General features: G+C 42.3%; 1 protein-coding gene across 4 annotated transcripts in view; it reads left to right on the top strand.

The window, feature by feature from the left end:
* TNFAIP8 (TNF alpha induced protein 8) overlaps nt 1-19,516 on the top strand; it is a 251,615-nt gene that overhangs the window by 195,164 nt on the left and 36,935 nt on the right. The window contains exon 1 of one of the 4 annotated variants that reach the window (XM_029570903.1): nt 10,721-10,779. The exons of the other annotated variants lie outside the window; for them this stretch is intronic. Within the exon in view, the coding sequence (XP_029426763.1) occupies nt 10,734-10,779 (46 nt within the window). The 5' untranslated portion in view covers nt 10,721-10,733. Of the gene's footprint in view, nt 1-10,720; nt 10,780-19,516 lie in introns of those variants that run through there. 4 annotated transcript variants of the gene reach the window in all.

The raw sequence follows: 19,516 nt of genomic DNA, 5'->3' as shown, positions 1-19,516 counted from the left end.
GTGTCAGTTACTACCTTGGGAAGCTTGCTGGGCAGACTGGATGGACCATTTTGGTCTTTTTCTGCTGTCATTACTATGTTACACACACACTCTGTACCTCTCTCACACAGGCTCTCTCTGTTCTTCATACACACACCCCCTCACGCAAGCTCCCTCTCTCTCTTTTGCACTCACGAACACCCCCTCACACAGGCTTCCCTTCTCTTGCCTGCACACGAACACCCCCTCACACAGGCTTCCCTTTTCTCTCATACATACATAATCCTCCACTCGCACATACAGGATCCCAATCTCTCACCCATGCTCACTCACGCACCCTCAGAAACACACTGCCTCTCTCTCACAGGCTCACAAGCTTTCTTACCTCTTATGCTGGGCCTTCTCTGCTGCAGGGCCTGCTGATCTTCACCGCTCTGCTCAGGGCCAGCTGATACTTGGTCTGAACTTCATCGTGAATGGGACGGACTCCACTTGCTTGCGGCCCATGGGGGCCTTTCTCTGAAGTTCTGCGCAAAAACTAAATTCTGCGAGAGAGGAGAATTCTGATTATTTATTTGTATCAAATCCTTTACATCTGAAGAGTCATTATTATTAACTCTACTTAATTCCTTATCATTCAGAAAGGTTTCAAAGTTGAGAAGATCAGAGAAAAGAAAATTATTGTTATGACATGAAATCAAACATTTGCAAAGGAATTTAAGGAAAAATGTTGCACCAATAGATAGTACCCTCTGCTTTAACGCAATAAACTGCTTCCTTCTCATCTGAAACTGAAACATTGGGGACTATTTGAATTCTCCGTCCACAAAACTGAAATTTCTTACAGGATAAATTTTTACGAAACACATCCTTCTCCGTTTCTAAACAAAAGGAAATCAATAAAGTGGCCCTTAAAGGAATATTATCCAAAGAGGATTCAAGAAATGTGGCGAGACTAGGTTCATTATGAATTTAAAAATCTAGTGCTCCTTCATCTTCATTTACCAACCCCTTATCATCTGGATAACCTAGTATGTCACAAAGATATATTTTAAACATTTCATAAGGAACTAGGAATTGTCATTGGAAAGTTCAAGAAATCTCACACTTTTTCTACACTGAATGTTCTCTATATTCTCCAAATGGTTATTAAGAATGAGAGTAACCTTAATATGCACTTTTAAAGCTTGTTCAGCCACTGACATCTCTTTTACAACTATACCTAAACAGGCATCTTATTCAGTAAACGTTTTGTTTAGAGTTGTCAGAGATCTTGCCTATTTGAGCATTCAGTTGGAACAGCTTTCTTTGTCCTAGAGACTCCCTTCCATATCTCTATTAGAGTCGCATTATTGGGCATCGAAGGCCCCTCACTCACACCAGATATATTATTGGATGAAGGAGGTATTGAAATAGTTCCTAATTGTCAGAGGCTCAGTACGCAAAGCATGCTAGAATTAACATTACTCACGCTTGATTCTTCAGGAACTGATAGTTCTATTCTTCCCTCTTTCCCCAAACCTTCAATTGAAGTAGCATTGAGAAGGAATCTCCAAAACCTCCATGTTCTTTAAAAAGGTTGTTACCTTCGGGGTTGAGAAAAACACTGAGGCACCTTCCTCCACTTCATTGAGGGAGGTTGAAGATTCAGAGGCTTGAGATTGTAATGGGGGGGGGGGGGGATTTGAAAACTGGGCTTACGGAGGCACCAGGTGAACTTGAGCTCTCCAGTATGGTGCCCAAAGTTGCTGATGTCATGGGAGTTTCTTTCCCATTAACAAAGGGGAAATCACGAAAGATGAAAATTTCACCTAAGGGGCATGCCCCTTAGACATGCAGCTTTGGCACAGTGGCAGCATACTGCTTTTAAGATGTTATACGGCCCCTTCTAATGACATCTCCGCCTCTGCAGGGGTGTGGGGGAAGGGTGCAAACACCAGTGTTCTCTAAGCTCGCCTTTCCTCTCACATAGGCATTCCCATAGCATTCAACTTCTAACTATATTTTCTCATTTTTCCAACATATTATATATACATCAATAAATTGTCCTTAACCAAAAGTCACACATTGTCCTACATTTTTTCAAGTGCAGCTTCTATATTTTCCATGGACTTTTTTTTTGTTTGTTTTTGGTCCATTGCTACAGATTTCAATTCTTTAACCTTACCAGGAATCTCTTGAAATAGAGAGAAAAGTAACTGAAACTGGGCATTCATAGATTCCTCCACAGTCACTAGTGCCCCAGATCCCTATCAGTTTTAGGTCTTATCAGACCAAAATGTTTGCCAACAAGGGCCTTCACGGGAGTTTCATCAGCCTGATGGAAAATCCTCTTTTTAAGCTCTTCACTTGTCTGCAGATGTTCTCCCTCCTCAGACACCACGGTTGCAATCCAGCTTCTGCTCAATCATTGGTAGTCCTGAGCCCTGCTCCCATTCATCATCCGACGTCATCACTAGGCACTGCACTATAATGATGTCCTGGAGGCCTTTGCAGTCCAGCACCAAAGGAGGCACCTGAAACTCCAGGCTCAAAGAGACTTCGAAATCTGGAGGAAAAACCACACTCTGTCCATCTCTCAAGGAAACAGCACTGGAGACCACTGACAAGGGGTCCTCAAAATGTGCCCATCCATCAGTCCCACAGAAGTACAAGCTCCAGATTCAGCAGGGAAGACCTGGGGCCTACCCTTCCATTTCACCATCTATTCAGGAGGAGTAAAGAACTCTGCAGCGCACTGAGGTCACAGCCTTGTATCCGCCATGTTGGATGCTCCCAGGCATTGATCCCAGAAGCTCTCTCTTCATTCTGTCTCCTTAGCAAGACTACGAAGTGTTGATATGTGCAGACTTTCATGATATCTGCATTTTGTGAGAAAAATGTTACTGCAAAAGGGAATAACGAGGTGTTGCTGTGTTTGTATGTGGCATGCAAGAATGGATATGCTTGTGCATCAGAAATCCTGGATGTCTTCCTGTGCATATGATTATAAAATTAAACTAGTTAAACAAAAACAACTAAGGAATTGGCCAGCTTGCAAGTGACTAGTGTAACTGTCTTCCACTCACTTGTATTTTTCAGTTCTCAGAAATGCAGTTTTTTGAAAATGTATGGTCATTGATGTTTTGTGACTGTACCTTGAATATTGTGTGCAATTCTGGTCTCCCCATCTAAAAAAAAATATAGCAGAACTGGAAAAGATGCAGTGAAGTGTGACATGATAAAGGGGATGGAATGGCTCTGCTATAAGGAAAGCTTAAACAGGTTAGGAATTTTTCAACCTGGAGAAGAGACGGCTGAGAAGGAGATATGGTAGAAGTCTATAAAATCATGAGTGGGGTAGAACAAGTAAACATGTAATAGTTTTTTACCCTTTCAGTAGGAGTAGGGGACACTCAATGAAGCTAATAGGTAACACATTTAAAACAAATTGGAGACCATATTTTTTCACAGCACACTGTGGATTTTGTTGCCAGAGAATGTGGTGAAAGCAGTTAGCATAGCTGGGTTTAAAAAGAGTCTCAACAAGTTCCTGGAGGAAAACTCCATAAACTGCTACTAGCCATGTAAACTTGAGAAAGCCATTGCCTATCCTTATTATGATCAAGAAGGATTAGATCTACTCTTTGGGATCCTCACTAGTGCTGGTGACCTGGATTGGCCACTGTCAAAGACAGGATTCTGGGCTTGATGAACCTTTGGTCTGACCCAATGTAGGATTTCTTATGCTGCTTATGAACTTGTTTAACTCATGGAATATGTTGTATCTGGGCTTCCAAGATTATGATTTTAAGTGACCTCCATGGCTCATATAGACTTTTAGTCCTTGTACTCTATATTTTATTTTTTGTTGTTGTTGTTGTCTAACTAATTTCCTCATTTTATCATAATTTCCTTTTTTAAAGTTAAATGCTACTGTGGTAGTTTCATTTATCATTCTTCCTCTGGTAGTTATGTCAGATTTGATTGCATTGTGATTTTTATTGTCAAGGGACTCTTATCATCAGTAACCCCTTGTACCAGCTTTTCCCATTGTTCCTTTGAAGTGTTCCAATTCAGCCTTAGGCTTCCAAAGAAAAAATTAGGTCATCTTAGAAGCACAGACCTTGGGAGTTTTTACAAATCTAGTAATTACAGAAAATTGTAAGGACCAGCAGCATCTTGCACAGATGTCTTAAAAATAATATATTAAAAAATAAAAATGATTGCCTAGGCTGTCCGAGTTCATTCAAGGGGTTTAAGTGGAGGGGATTCACAATATAGTATCCCTATATGTGGATGACGTTTTAGTACACTTGACGCAACTGGACAGTTCTGGTCCTGCTTTAATGCAGTTATTGGGTGAATATGGAACAATATCAGGCTATCAAATTAACTCTACAAAATCAGAGCTTTTACTTTTTGGGGGCAGGACCTTTGTGCCTAGGAGCTTATGAGTTTTTAGGCAGATTTATCATGGATTTACGTATCTGGGCATTCAGTTTATGTCCAACTTTTGCGAATTATTTCAACTAAAGTATTCCTCATTCCTTGTAACTGTGTGGAAGGATATCAAGGAATGGGTGGACTTGTACATTTCCTGGTTGGGGCAGATACATTTAATCAAGATGTGTATCTTGCTGAACTTTATGAATTTGTTCCAGCATCTCCCTTGTACAGTGCTTCTGTGGCTCCGAATGGGCAGGTGGGGAGTTTCCTATGGCATAGGGGTAGATTTTAAAAGAAGCGCGCATGGCCTACATGTGCGTGCACTACCCGGCGCGCACACATGTATACCCAATTTTACAACATGCGCAGGCGCGCTCATGTTATAAAATCCACAGCCGGCGCGCACAAGGAGGTGCACAATTGTGCACCTTGCGCGTGCCAAGCCGCGCTGCCTTCCTCTGTTCCCTCCCCTCCCCCCCCCCCCCCCCGACTTGTCTTACCTTTTACGCCTGCCTCCGGGCAGGTGCAAGTTGCACGGGCCAGCAACCTGCTGGCATGCAATCCTCCCACACAGCTCTGGCCCCGACTCCGCCCCTGGATCGCCCCTTTTGTAAAGCCCCGGGACTTATGCGCATCGCCGGGCCTTTTTAAAATAGGCCCGGCGCGCGTAACCCTTTTAAAATCTGGCACATATTGAGGTAGGTGATATGTAGGCCTAAATCACAGGGGGCTATGGGGCTGCCAGATTTTCAGAGTTATTATTGGGCAGCACAATTGGTGTATGAACATGAGTGGCTTAACCCCAAAGCCTCAAACAGGTGGTTTCTGCTGGAACAGGCTCATACGGAGGGAATAGAATTGCCTTTACTCTTTACTTTACCCTCTCTTTTGGCAGTTGCCAGGAGAATTTTGAGGAGTCATTCTTTAATTGCACACATGGTGCAAATTTGGAGGAAGGTTTGCAAGATGGTGGGGATCCCAAGGCAGGGAATGCTCCCCAGTGTCGCCATTGGCCAAAAATCTATAACAATCCTTTCCAGCCATAGCTAACTGGCAGAAATGTGGCCTTTGTTTTCTTTGGTAGCTATGGAAGGGAGATGCTATTGAATCATTTGCTGACCTAATTAAGCAGTTTCAGATGGTGGAGAGTACTCAGCACCTATATCTTCAGATGAGGGATGCCGTGACAAGACTGCAGGGTAGGGGATGGAATTCTCGGTTTCCGTGCTTCTTTGAGCGATTTCTTAGTGATCACTCACTGGAGGGAAAGCCATTTCTCATATGTATTGGTCTGTAACAGACGCAGATGAGATTCCAGATCGAATTCCTTCAGTGATGCAACAGTGGAATGATGATTTAGAGCTTTCACTGGCTGATACTGACTGGGATGAGAGATGGTGGGAGCCACACTCCATATCGATTTGTGCAAAAAGAGTTGATCTTTTGGTTGAATTGTTGTATCACACTTTGTTACCCTATGTTTTATACAGGCTTTTCTGGGACAGCGTCTCCGCTGTGCTGGCACGGCTGTGGATTAAATGGCACTTTTTTCATATGTGGTGGTTCTGTCCACCAGTGCTTTTTTTGGGAGGATATCAAAAGGGAAGTTAGATTAATGTGTAACAATCATTTCTCCTTAACTCCTTGTGTGGGGCTTTTAGGTTATTGGAAGGACACCACTGAAAATATCCCAGTCATGGATAGACTCCTTATAAATCAGTGCTTTCTTGGGGCTAGGCACACAGTTGTTTTGATGTGGAAGGGTGCTCCCAGTATATCGCCATGGCATTCGCAAATGGTTGAGATTGCAATTATTGAGAGAAGTACTTACTCATTAAAGAAAAAATGGATGAATATGATCGTTTTTGGAAAATGTTTTGGGATTATTTGCAGAAATAATGTAGCGCTTTTGCAGAGGCTTGGGGGATGGATGGGTTTGTTAATTTGAGGAGTGACTGAATGTCTCTCGTGTGATTGGGGGGGTTTGGGGAGGGTCTCTATACCTTTGGGTGCTGAATATTGTAATCTATGAAGCATGGCAACCTCACTATGCAATTTTTCTGCGTGGATGTTTGTTAAAATAAAACAATTAAAAAAGTAATAATAATCTGGACTTGTGTTTCCCGAGTCGCCCCCCCCCCCCCCCCCCCACATACACACACATTCACCTTTTATTTCTTCTTTTTAAAATGGGAAGGGAAAGGGGTAAGTTGAAGCAGTGGATGCTTGAAAATGGCACCATTTCCCTTGCATAGCCCCTGGTGACACGCATTGTATCAGGCAGTATAGAAATGTTTTAAAAGTAAAATATTTTATTTATTTATTTATCGAGTTTTATATACGTTGAGGAGCTAATGCTTCACCGTCGTCGTCCTGGTGTAGAAAGCTGCAGAACTGTCCAGTCCGTTAGCAAGGTATGTCTAACTACCTGCTCGGTGTAGCCTCTTCAGATGATTATGGAACACAGTGGTGACATGACCTGGCTTGTTAATTAGAAACTATTAGGAATCATAAAGAAATGTGACTAGCTCAGCCTGTCATGCATTTTTACTGCTATGAAAGTAATAAAAAATAATTATTAGCCTTCTCATTTCCTGTCCCCACCCCTCGGGCAGCTGACTACCTTGGTGAGTTGGCTAATTATATCTTTGCTGTAGTGCCAGATGATAAATGGTCTGTGACCACTACACTGTTATGTAAACATAGATGGGGAGGAAAGGGCTTAGCCTGGCACAGTGCGTGCCGGAACAAGTTGGTAAGACGTGAGGGAAGCAGGTAATAAGGGGCAGCACGGTGTAAACACACTTCTAAGATAAAAAAAAACAACAACCCTCATCCAAAGATGATCAAAGTCTGTACAGCACTGAAAATGGGAAAATCTTACTGCGTAGAGAGACATCTCAGTTAGATCCGCCACTGAGCAAAACGCATATATACTTCCTGAGGCAAAATACCACTTGAAGCAAACACAGCTGAAACCACTGCAACTGCAGACCGTTGTGATAGGCCATGCTCAAGTTGTTCTTGTATGTTAGGTAATACAGTCTGGGTTTTTGAGTTCTAAAGCACAGGTCTTCAATCTGATTTACAGCGTCATAATTTAAACAGTTTTCTAAGTTTATTTACAAAAAAAAAAAAGGCAAATGCCAGTACTAACATATAGGGGCAGATTTTCAAAGGAGTATGTGCGTACCCCCCCCCCCACGAAAACCTGCCCCAAGCTCCCCCTGTGTGGGCCGAGCCTATGTTGAATAGGCTCGGCGGCGCGCGCAAGCCCCGGGATGCGTGTCAGGGTGTGTCGCGGCGGTGTGTCATTTGGGGGCGGGGCCAGGGGCGTGGTTCCGGGCCGGGGGCATTTTGGGGGCGTGGCCAATGCCTCCGAAACTGCTCCCGGGCCGGGGAATCGCATGCCGGCGGCCGGCCCAGGGCAGGCATAACTTTACCAACGCTGGGGGGGTGGGTTAAGGAGGGGAAGGTGCGGGGGGGTTGGAAGGAAAGTTCCCTCCGAGGCCGCTCCGATTTCGGAGCGGCCTCGGAGGGAATGGAGGCAGGCTGCGCGGCTCGGCATGCGCAGGCTGCCGATTTTGCGCAGCCTTGCGCGCGCTGACCCCGGCTTTTAAAATATATGCGTGGCTACACGCGTATCTATTAAAATCCGGCGTAACTTTTGTTTGTGCCGGTTGCGCGAACAAACGTACGCGCGGGCGCAGTTTTTTTTTAAATCTACCCCATAGTGAGAGGAGGCAAAAGTAATACAGGCAGATCTCTATTCAAAAACCTCTGTTGATAAAGAAAATGTTATTCCTAGTACGATCGCCAACATTTTGGTCTCAGGAGAAAGACCTTCGCCACTCAAAGAAGATATCACAGCATTGTTGTAAACTTTTGTGCAGTGTCTTCATTTAGGGTCCGGCTTAGAATGCCAAAATTAATATTAGATGGGATTAGCTTCCTGCCGTTGCCGCTTTCAGGACTCAGTTTGGATGCGATAGAAAAAGATGTGTTTGAGCTCCAGCAACTGGGGTTACCTGTCATGGTGTGAAGTGTCTTCTGGCTTCCCAGTAGTAAAATTAGAGTTTCTTTATAGTTGCAGGTTATAAAGGTGACCTTGAGGGTAGAACTACTTTTATTTTCTATTTTTTTATTTGCGGCCCAAAGATGGCAACAGGAAAGGAATTTTTCTCCGTAGCATCCCGCCCCTCCCCCCAGGGAATCCAAATACAGAGGCATTTTCAGAGTTTTATGAAAGATATTTATCAAGCTTTAAAAAATATTGAGGCTCCTATTCAAAAGCATTTAGCTGGCTAACTCAGAAGTTAACTCTATATAACCACCACTAGAAACAGCGATCCACTCATTTATAATCATATCAAGAACAGAGCGCTGTTCTATCGCTGTGGAAAAATGTTTTAAATTTAATTTATTAATATCTTATGTTGCTTCCGTTGTTATTTCCAGTGCCTACACGCTATGTGGGTCAATTTATTTTAAAAGAACTTATTTTACTATCTGAAAAAAAATTTTTTTTTGAAAAAGTAGAAGGTTTCATATATAGTGTAGGTGTCCCCGCACCAATTTGTTGCAAGTTATAATCATTAACCTCCTACCGCCTCCGTGTTAATTTTTAAAAAAAAAATTTTTTATGAAACATATTGACAATAAAGTCCCAAAAATATAATGACATCCGTCATATTATTGGCTCTGATCTGTTCATGAGGAAAGGAAAACTTGTGAATTGGAGTTTAGTTTGTGATCATTTAAAGTGGGTACCTTCCGACTTCCTGTATGTTGGCTTCCTTTGATAATAAAGCTCGATCCCGACACGCTCGTGTTTCAGACTATACGTCTTTCCTCAGGGGGGTCTCACAAGCAGGGTTCTTGCCTCGCTATATTTTTTATCTTCAAGTTACCAATGTTGCATACCTCTTCGCCACTCCATGCCTTCCAGCAGATGTCGTGAGCATCTACTCCATGTAGGTACTGGAAATAACAACAGAAGCAACATAAGATATTAATAAATTAAATTAAAAAATTATCCACAGCGATAGAACAGCACTCTGTTCTTGATATGATTATAACTCAGAAGTTAGCCAGCTAGATGAATATTTGGCTATATATCCAGCTAAATTCTAGCCACCTAATAAGTTAGGTGGCTAGAATTTTGCCGACTAAGTTGGGGCATTCCAGGGGTGTAACTGGGAGGAGTTGAGTTAGCCAACTAACTCCAATATTCAGCTGGATGACTTGCCCGGCTAAGTCAGGTCGTGCCAAAGAGCTGCCCTAAATTTGCTATAGTTAGCCGGCTAATTTTAAGATAACCAGCTATATTCAGTAGTGTGGTTTCTCTATTGAATATACCTCTAAAAGTTGTGAGATGAGTTTATCCAGCTAACTTTACTTATCTGGACTTTGTCTGAATATGGACCTCGTTAAAATTAACTATATTGAAGTGAAATGGGAACCTAAAGCTAGAATATATGGCAATTTGACCCATATTCTCTTTTTCTAGTGTATCTTTACGCAGTGTACCACCACCTTCATAGGTTTTAGAAACTTCTAACATTTAGTTTTCATATTAGTGTGGCTCAGACCATAAATTTGGGTCCCTGTCACTAGAAATAAGCTCTGCATATGTTACTTAACCTCTGCTTTTGCTTAAGGGGGAATTTTCCCTCTTATATCAATGTGGGGCAAATGTTGAGTACCACTAAGTGAAAATGTGAGAGAGAACCTTTAGAGGGTGTGTGTCCCAGTTCCAGTATACGATTATTCTCGGAGTGGGGCTGTGTGATTTTGAGATGGATTCATGAGGTGATTCCTGGTGAGGTTGCTGGTCTTCCCAGGCTAGTACAGGCCAGGCCACATTGGAAGTCGGAGTGCCATGACCAGGCTCCTAGGTAGTGCCCAATGGCAGCCTACTTAACAGACTTATGGACTACAGTGTCTTTGTGGGACTGTAAATAGATTGTGAGCTGTACTGCTGGCGAGAAGAATTCTGTGTAGGTATGTAAGAACTGAATATCAATGTTTAAGGACGAGAGTAGGTTTCTAGAATGTATACCAGACAGCTTAACATCCTGGAATTCTAATGGAGAAAGAGAGATTTAAAGTGTATTTTAGTTTTTTGCTGTGCTGTTTGTTTCTGCTGTGAGAATCCTGTGAATTCATCCATTTTTGTGGCCTTTTAATCTTCGTCTATTGACTGCTGGTAACCCCAGAAAGAAGAATTTTCTATTGATTGAAGATACCCTTTTGTTTGAGACTGCTTGCTTGATCCTATATCATGGATTTGTAGATGTGAGTCGGTCAGTCAAAGCAAGAGAATAATGGAGAACGTGGGGCTATTGGAGTGCAGTCAAATGATTCATAGAGGTAAAATACAATTGTACGTATAAAAAAAGTACTTTATAAGCTACTAGAGGAGCACATAGTGGAAAGATTGCGAAGGTTCTGATGCTGATTTTGGAGCCTTACACCAGCCTCCATGAATACACACTCCCAAAAATGATCACCCAGATAGTGTAGTGGACCTGGACCAGATCAAGGCTTCACATATTCTTTTATGCTTTCCTGTTGCTTGCCAGGAAACTCTGCTTCCTCTCTCTTGGCAACTTTTTCCTATTTCCAGACTCCTCCTCTATAATGTGTTTATGGAGAAGACCGTATAAAATGTTACTGAAAAAAACAGTCAAATAAGTATCCTCCTCCCCTAAGGAGAGATTTAAACTGTAATTTTTAAAATCCCTGGACCATGAGGCAACGACTGCATTGTTCCTTCCAAATTGCTCTTTTAAAACGTTGATTCATCAGTTTGGATCAGGAAGCCATAGATCTAAATTCACCCCATGTGGTTTCATATAAGTTTGCAATTAGTTTCCAGCTGTTTTTTGAGATTTTGTTTGTGCACAGTAGGGCCATTCCATGTCAAGTGGACCAATTTAGAAAATCATCCATGTTCAACCTTCAAATTGAATAAAATTTTGTGTGCATATTCGCTAGGGCCTCAAACAAAACTATGCAAAACTTTTTCAGCTGGATCCCTATTGGCTCAAAAGCTAGAGGCAGCTGAATGAAGGTCACTCTTAGAGTATTGTGCTCCGTGCAACACAAAACGGCCACTTTGTCTGGGCACTGCAGTCAAACAACCCCTGTTAGGGGCCTGAAATTTTGTGGATTATTACAACCTCTTGTGTTAGTTTCCCAATTTTGCATAGGAGCTTAACGTGAGATTGCCACCCTTTTTATGGGCCAGCAAAGTACATGAAAAATTATACAAAAGAAATGTAAGGCCTACTTTGACTTCTCATTGCTCCTGATTGTATATTCAGTTCGGGCCATAACTGGATCATGGCCCTTGACGTTCATCTAGGATTTGCACTAAGAGGCCTTTGCAGCCAACTGGAAGCAAAGATATAGTTACATAAGGAACTATATCTTTTTTATGCAAATTGTTGCCATTTCTTGGGTGTGGATATTTCTATGTAGTTTTTAATTGTTTTTCTTTCTAATGTCATTTGAAAGAGCACCTTTTGTTTTGCTACAAAAGTCACCCTATTTAGTCTTGGACCCAGTCTTGCCTTAGAATTTCAGTCCCAAAGACAAGCATTATTTGCATAACCATCAGGCCAATGCAATACCATGCGCTGGCCACAGCGCACGGCTCAACACATGATTGAACGCATGTTTTGGACATGCGTCCGTAACCCCTGATGCAAAATGGGTGTTAGCACGTCCAATCAAGCGCATAGGTAATAGCGCTCATCGCATGTAAATTCATGTTGATGCGGCTATTACCTGTTTCCTCCTGATGCAAAAAAAAAAAGTGTGCCCAATGCTCACATTTTAATCCACAAAAATTAACCCCTGCCTGGAGCAGGCGTTAATTCTTGAGGAGCCCCAAAACAATTATAGAAATGCAGACAGTACTGCTTTTCTGTTCCTTTTTTCGGTTCCACTGAATTAATATTGTTGCAATATTAGTAGAAGTTTTAGAAAACAGCCTTTCTGGGACCTTAGAGTTCAGGATGTCAAAATGTTCCAGTCTGAAGGCAAGAGCATTCACTGGAAAGATTCTCAGTCTCTGGAACAGCTTACTGCTTAGTCTGAGAGAAGAGGTAGATCTTTTGAAATTCAGGAATGTTTTAAAAACTTGCTTGATGAATGAAATTTGTTTAGTAAATAGAAGGTCCTGGTAGAGAGGAATTAAAAAATATATGCCCAGAAGTATTGAGGATGATGTTATGTATTTTGATTCTATGTGTTTTGTAATTCTATATATTATGTTTTGAATTATATTGTAAATCGCTAAGGAAGATACTTTGTTAGGCTATAAATGATTTTAAATAAATAAATATTAAGTCGGATGGACCGAAATAGCAGAATAAAAAAAAAAGTGTGCCGGCAGTCAGGTTAACGAGCGTCCATTTTCCTAACCAACTGACAGCCACCTCTCCTGGATGCCCGCTGCCGATGTGGTGCAAGGGGAGCATAGTTTCCCCCAGCACCTCCTTTTTTTTTACCGTGGCACGCGATTTAAATATTAAATCGGGCGACAGGAGAGGTGGATTGGCACACGTTAAGGGAGCAGGCCCTCAGTCGTGAGCGCCTGTTGAACTTGTGTTGATATTGCATCGGCCTGTATGTTAAAAAGAGCCATCTGTGAAATCTGCAAATGAGCTAGAGATGTGAAATTTTACAATGCAGCTCAGTTTACTGTGCTTACCACACTTTTAGCTTTTGACATATATTTGTTTAGACATATTTTCATAAATTTGTCATCAGTCAGTCCAAAACTTTGTATGCTGATTAGTTACCTTGCATTGGTCAGTGGGGGCTGATCCACTGCCAATTCAGCAAAATTGACAACCCCATCACCTAGGGGCCACGCCAGACAAGGTACCGGCCACAGGTTTCCAAGCTTTTATTTAAGCACAAAACAAGAAAAGGCAAGACACTACATATGAGAATTGCTTAAACTGCAGATTTCATAAAAATTCACTTAGTCTTTTTTCCTGCCTTGCACAGGCTTTTGAATGTCCCATCAATGTGCGACAACGTGGCTTGTGAATAAATGAACTGCGGGCCTGATGAAGTTGTTATGGGTGCATCAAGGGTAGCAATAATGAGCTCTTCTGGAACCCAACAGCTGTCTCTATGGGGCGGCCAGTAAAATGGCCTGTCAGGTCCTTGGGGGTGACAGAAATTGACCAAGACATCACGTCCCTCAATTGAGACTTCATATATGTGGCCAGTCCACCAGGAATTATCATAGATGCAAGCTGGATACTTGAAGGGCAGGAAAATATTCACATTCTTGTTCTAGAACACTTGCAATGAATGAGGTGATGTCATTGGAAATTTTGCTAATGCAAATTATAATTGCATCATTGGGCTTGAATTGATGATTTTCCCTTGTGCCAGCAATTGTATAACCTTTGCTGAAACTCTTATCCTGAACAGGTCCTCCTGCTTCAATGTCCTCTTTTGGGACAAGGAAAAATTTGATCCCAGGGACACTTTTATCACAAAAGTCAAATAGATCCTTTGGTGTCAAAATTTGGTTATTGAGGGGCATTGTGGACTAGCATGGGCAGCTAAACGTTTTGTAGTTCCTCCAGTCCCTTCACAGAGTGATTTTCCATGACCCAGTGCCAAAAAAGTTCCATTCAGCTGTAACAAGAAAGTCGTTACTATGAGTGCAACGATTAATGACATTTTTAAAGTTTTGTAATGAGCAGCAGAGCCATTGCTAAAGCAGTGAATATGCTCCAAAACAGGTAAAATGCCCTTCAAATGCTAAACTTGTGCACAGCTATTGTGTCACGTGCAAGTAGTCACTGATCATGTATACACAGAGACACTAGACATCAGGATTGCAATAGTAAACAACAAAAGGGTGGAATGTTGCCTGACTAGTTTCCCAATTAAATCCTTGCACTGCATCCTGAACAATAAAGGAATAATTTTTGATAGTTTCATCAAGGTACATAAAACATCAAGATGAGCCAGGACTTGTCTGTCAAGGCAGTTGTTATACCACAAAGAGCATAATGGTGTCACGGGCCAGAGCATGTTCCCAAAATCTCTGCCGCAGCACACTGCTAACATGACATTACCATAGTTCCTTGTGAAGGTGAAATTTTTGCATGTTCAGGCTTGCATGCAGTAAATAACACTGCACAATAAAATGTCCATTTTGAGGGGTCATTTATAAAAGTATGTTGAAGCAAAATGTGTTGTAAGTTACAAGCATGGTAAGCACATCAGGTTTTGCCGCATTGTTAAATTTCACATCTCTAATTCATTTGCATGTTACAAAGCAGGGCGCCAAACATGCCTCTTTTTAACATAGCAAGCCTACGCATGCAAATGATGCATATCATTGGGGCCTTAATTTTGACCAAAGCAAGATTGGGTACAAAATGAAACAGGGTGACTTTTGTAGAAAAGAAGATGCTCTTTCAAATGACATAAAAAAGAAAAGATTTAAAAACTACACAGTAGAGATATTGGCACCTGAAAATTGGCAAAAGTTTGCATAAAAAAGTGACATTGTGTCTTTATGTAATTATATCTTTGCTTCCAGTTGCCTGTAAAGCCTCTTAGTGCCAATCTTATATATATATGCCATGGACCATGACTACTGATCCAGTCAGGACCTTAATCAAAGCATAGGTCAGAAGCAATGAGCAGTCAAAGTAGGCCTTATATTTTTTTTGTAAAATTTTCCATGAAATAAGGGAGGCAAGCTTTGCCTTGGAACCTACCACCAAGGGTTGTAGTAATCCACAAAATTTAAGGGCCCTGAGAGGTGTTGGGCTGCAGCTCGTGGACAAAATGGCCATTTTAGGTTGCACGGAGCATGGTACTCAGAGGTGACCTCCATTCAACTGCCTCTAGCTCTCCAAACATTGGAGATCCAGGTGAAAAATTTAGTATGGTTTTGAGACCCCAGAGAACATCCGTGCAAAGTTTTGTTCGATTTGGAAGAAGTTGAGCGTGGATCCTTGGTCCTTTTTGATATGGAATGACCCAATTAGGCCAATCCCTTAAGTTTCATTTTTTAATTTTTTTTTCCCCTATAATGTAATGAGAAGCCAAAATGACCCAAAAGAAGTAGCAGAACTACTTTATAAACCTACTTTGATAAAGGTGTATCCAACTAAGCTATTTATCTTTTAGAATTTGATCTATGGTAGCTTGTTAGTCTTGGCATGTATAGTCTGTTTATACTGAGATAAGGACTAGTGAAGCGGCAGCAGCAATCAGATGTACAAGGAAGAAAAAACCCAGCTGTATTGTAGTAAGATTTCATGCAGCTACTTGGCCAATTGGAATACTAGCATGGCTTAAAGCATCGGTAAAGGAATAAGAAAAGATGGACAGTTTGGGTGATACAGTGCTCTGAGGATATGCAATGTGAAGAAAGCAGCTTTGAACTTAAGAGTCTTAACTTCTCCAGACTACAAGGGACGATAGAGTTGAAAGACGAGATTGCTTTTAGTTTATCATTGCTACACCGTGTCTGGCTTTCTCCTAGCAGATGTTTGATCTTTGTAAAAATGTTCTTCCTTGCAAACACGAGTATAGTAAAAGCTCTATTAGCCAGCACATTAGCATCCCGAATGCTCTGTTTTCTAGCATCTTGCCTTGGTGGCGTCCTCATTTTGTGGGGAAGGGGAGAAGAGGGCAAATGACGGGGGGGAGGGGCTTGAATTAAGGACCAGCCTAGCTCTGCTCTGCTGTCCCTACTTAGGGACAGGAGGAGAAGGAAGGGGAAAGGACAGGAAGGGAGGAGATCGATCAGGTGGCAGAGTAACTCTTTTCTGCCCTTTGTCCATGTCAGCCTCACCTTCATCCAGGGCTGGAGAGAGCAGGAATTAGGCCTGTGCCAACTAAGAAAAGAAGGCCCCTATGTAAGGTTCTGATGTGATAATAAGAGAAATCGTTTTCTAAATTTCCCAAATAATTTTTATTTATTTAAGAAGGCTTTACGAGCTTTTTTGTTAGCAAATTCTTCAAGTACATAGAAAATTTTATTTATACATGGTAGAAATAGATATAGTTAACTTTTTTTTTTTTTTAAATTTTGCCCAACAAAAGTAGGCCCCTTGAACATTGTAGGCCCATGCCAAATGGCCATGCTGGCACCCCCTCTCTCCTGGAGTGCCTTCATCCCTCCAGTTCATGCTGCTGCTTGGGAGGCCAGGGGCTGGAGCTGAAAGCAGAGGGTTCTCAGATAACTGGCTTATTTATTTAAAACATGTCTAGACCGCCCATTACCATTTCTTGGCAGTTTACCATGTAACATTCAGAATCATAACCAGCACCCCCGTTCCCCATTTGAGTTTTGCCTGTTTTTCAGCCTTTTGGGTTACTCATCTGGCAAGTTATGTATCTTCCCTCCTACGATGGTTCTTTACTTTTGTACACTGCTTTGAGGTTTCAAAAAGTGTTCTATAAATTTCTTAAATAAATGGATGCTGGATAATAAGCCTTTTTCTGTACTTGACCATATCCACATTGAAGGTTCTATAGATGGATTGCAACAGATATCACTACTTTGTAGCTCCATTAGATTTGTTTTAAATGATTGTAGTCTGTCCATTCATTTATAAAGTGACACAGGCTTTATGAAAAAAGTGCTTTCCTATGCCGTAGAAAATGTGGATTCAGAATCAGAGGTTAGGGAATTGGTTTTGTCTTAACACTTAACAATGTTCAGTGTTGTCTATTTAAGGCTAATGTTGGCTAAGCAAAGGAAACTGAATCGTCCAAAATACCAATTTCTCAAATATTCTAAAAAGATATCTTTTCTGTTACGTGTGTACTGATAATAGCCTCTCCTATTTGCATACGTGATTATTCTTTATATGTCACTATCGCATAGAGACATATAGAGGGAAGGGGGACTGGGAGAGGAGCAGACACTGGTGGTGAGGCCAGAGAGGGCTGAGAGGGAGGACATGGGCTATGATAAGAGGAGGAGGGGATGAGTGGTGAGGTGAAGGTGACTGGAAAAGGAGCTGTGTGGTCAGAAGAGGGGGCTGCTAGAGAAAGTAAATCAAGAGAAGGGTTTTAAGAAGAGATCATGGTTAAGGGAAAAGGTGAGGAGAGAGATGGAAGTGTCAGAAGGGGAAGATAATGAGCTGTGGAGACTGGAGAGACAGCTGGTGGATAGAAAAAGAAGTACACTTGGGAGAAAAAAAAACAACTAATAAAGAAATGAAAGGAACCCAGAAACTAAGCTTTAAAAGAAAAAAAGGAATGAAGAGGCAGAAAGGAAACTAAGAAAAAGCCACACGCAAGAGGATAGATTCAAACTGCAGACACAAAGGTTGGACAACTGTTTATTCAAAGTTTGGTGAATATCCTATGCTAGCCGGGCAGGTGATATCTGCCCTTTTCTTCCAGGCCTGTAGTTATCAGGGTAAATAAGGTATTTCACTGAAAAGATGGGGAATTGGGGAGGCGTGCAATATCACCCGCTCAAAATCTCTCTTAAAAATTGGCAACTCCGGTATTGAGGGCCTGTGGTCAGAGTTTGAACTGAGGGAGGGATTTAGGTGAACATTGTTCCTCTTCTTCACAAAAATAAAACGTTCCCTGTTAGATCCCAGATGACAGCAGTTATCTCTGTGGTTTTCGAATTGAGGACCGGGCTGCGGAGCTGCCAGGTGGTGGAGTGTCGTATGTGGACTCTGCTGGCTTTGGATTGGCTTTGGCCTGGCGTTTGTGAGAGCCGAGGAGGGTGCTGCAGGGGGTGGGGAAGTAGGGAGAGGCTCCAGGAAAAAAAAAAAAGGTTCCTGAGCTCAGGGAGCGCAGAGCAGAGGAGGGGGAATCATAAATTGAAAGGCGAGCTGAGCCTGCCAGGGGAGGGAAGCCTAACATGTTTATGAGGGGTGGGAATCCGTGAATGGATGGCTGAACCTCCTGCAGAGGAAGGCAGCTGGCTAAAGAGAGGTGAGGAGGAACCTGCTGGGAGTGGAGGGAGGGGGAAGAGGAACTGGGAGGGGAATCGAGAACTGGGCGTGGGAAGTAGGGAGCAGAGCAAGCTAAGGGACGGTAGAGCGTGGAGCTGGAAGAGGGGTATTAACATAAAATTCAGAGTCTGCCCCTACAGGAAGGAGACAATTAAGAGTGTGAACGGAGTGAGGAGAGGAGGGAGAAAAGATGGGATAGAAGGAAGAGGAGCTTGAGAGAGATTTGATGGTGACAGGGGAGGGTGGGGGAAGAGTCTGTGGTGTGGAGGGGCTGTTGAGGGGAGTAATGGAGCAGGAGGGAGGAGATTGATGGGGATGAGCTGGGGTTGGGGAGAAGGATGATTGGCAGGACTTTGTCTTCCCTGGCTTTGTTTTGGCCTGGCCTCATGACTCGTCCCCATGTCCACATTACACGTCCCGAGAGGAGCAGGTAAATACAGATTGGTCGTTCACAAGCACAGCTCACTGTGTTCTGATTTTTTTTTCTTAATTGCTGGGGGTTGCTGTAATTTGTGTTTTTGAGTTGAGCACCTCCAATCATTTTCAGAAGTTGGCTCCTATGAATAGACTTAAAACATTCATTCTTAGTTCAGGGCCTGTGTGAATCCCCTGAGAAGGGATTTAGATGCTGGAACATCTGACTGCCAGATTTCTGACATTTCTTCTTCCTCTGCAGTTAAGATGCAAGCCAGGCTCTTTGAGATTAATAAGGGCCATGTGACCTATCAAAGATTTTTCCCCTTTATGTAATCAAAAGCACAGGCTCCTGTATCTTTTAAAGACTTCACCAGTCAAGTTTGAATCACAGTGCCTATTGTGAAAAACAGATTCTAGTGGACATTCTAGCACCCCGCAACCTTTTGAGAAAATTAGGAAAGCCAGTTGATTCTTCGTTCTGTCTCTTATTATTAGTTCAAGTTAGTGTATGAAGGTGAGAGAGTTGCACTTGGCAGCTGTCTCACTATTGGCAATCTCTCAGGTATTGATACGTTTCTTCCTTGTTTGACTGAAAACGTGGAGATGGATTTTTAAAGCATTGCTTGCGCAAAAATGGCCACGGGCGCGTGTATGTGGGCTGCGCGCAAGCAACGCGGATTTTAAAAAGCCACAAATTACACTCACACACA

The sequence above is a fragment of the Rhinatrema bivittatum genome, chromosome 1, assembly GCF_901001135.1.
Source record: "Rhinatrema bivittatum chromosome 1, aRhiBiv1.1, whole genome shotgun sequence".
NCBI lineage: Eukaryota > Metazoa > Chordata > Amphibia > Gymnophiona > Rhinatrematidae > Rhinatrema > Rhinatrema bivittatum.
Note: the sequence above shows the minus strand (reverse complement) of the source record. Positions and strands in the feature narration are given on the sequence as shown.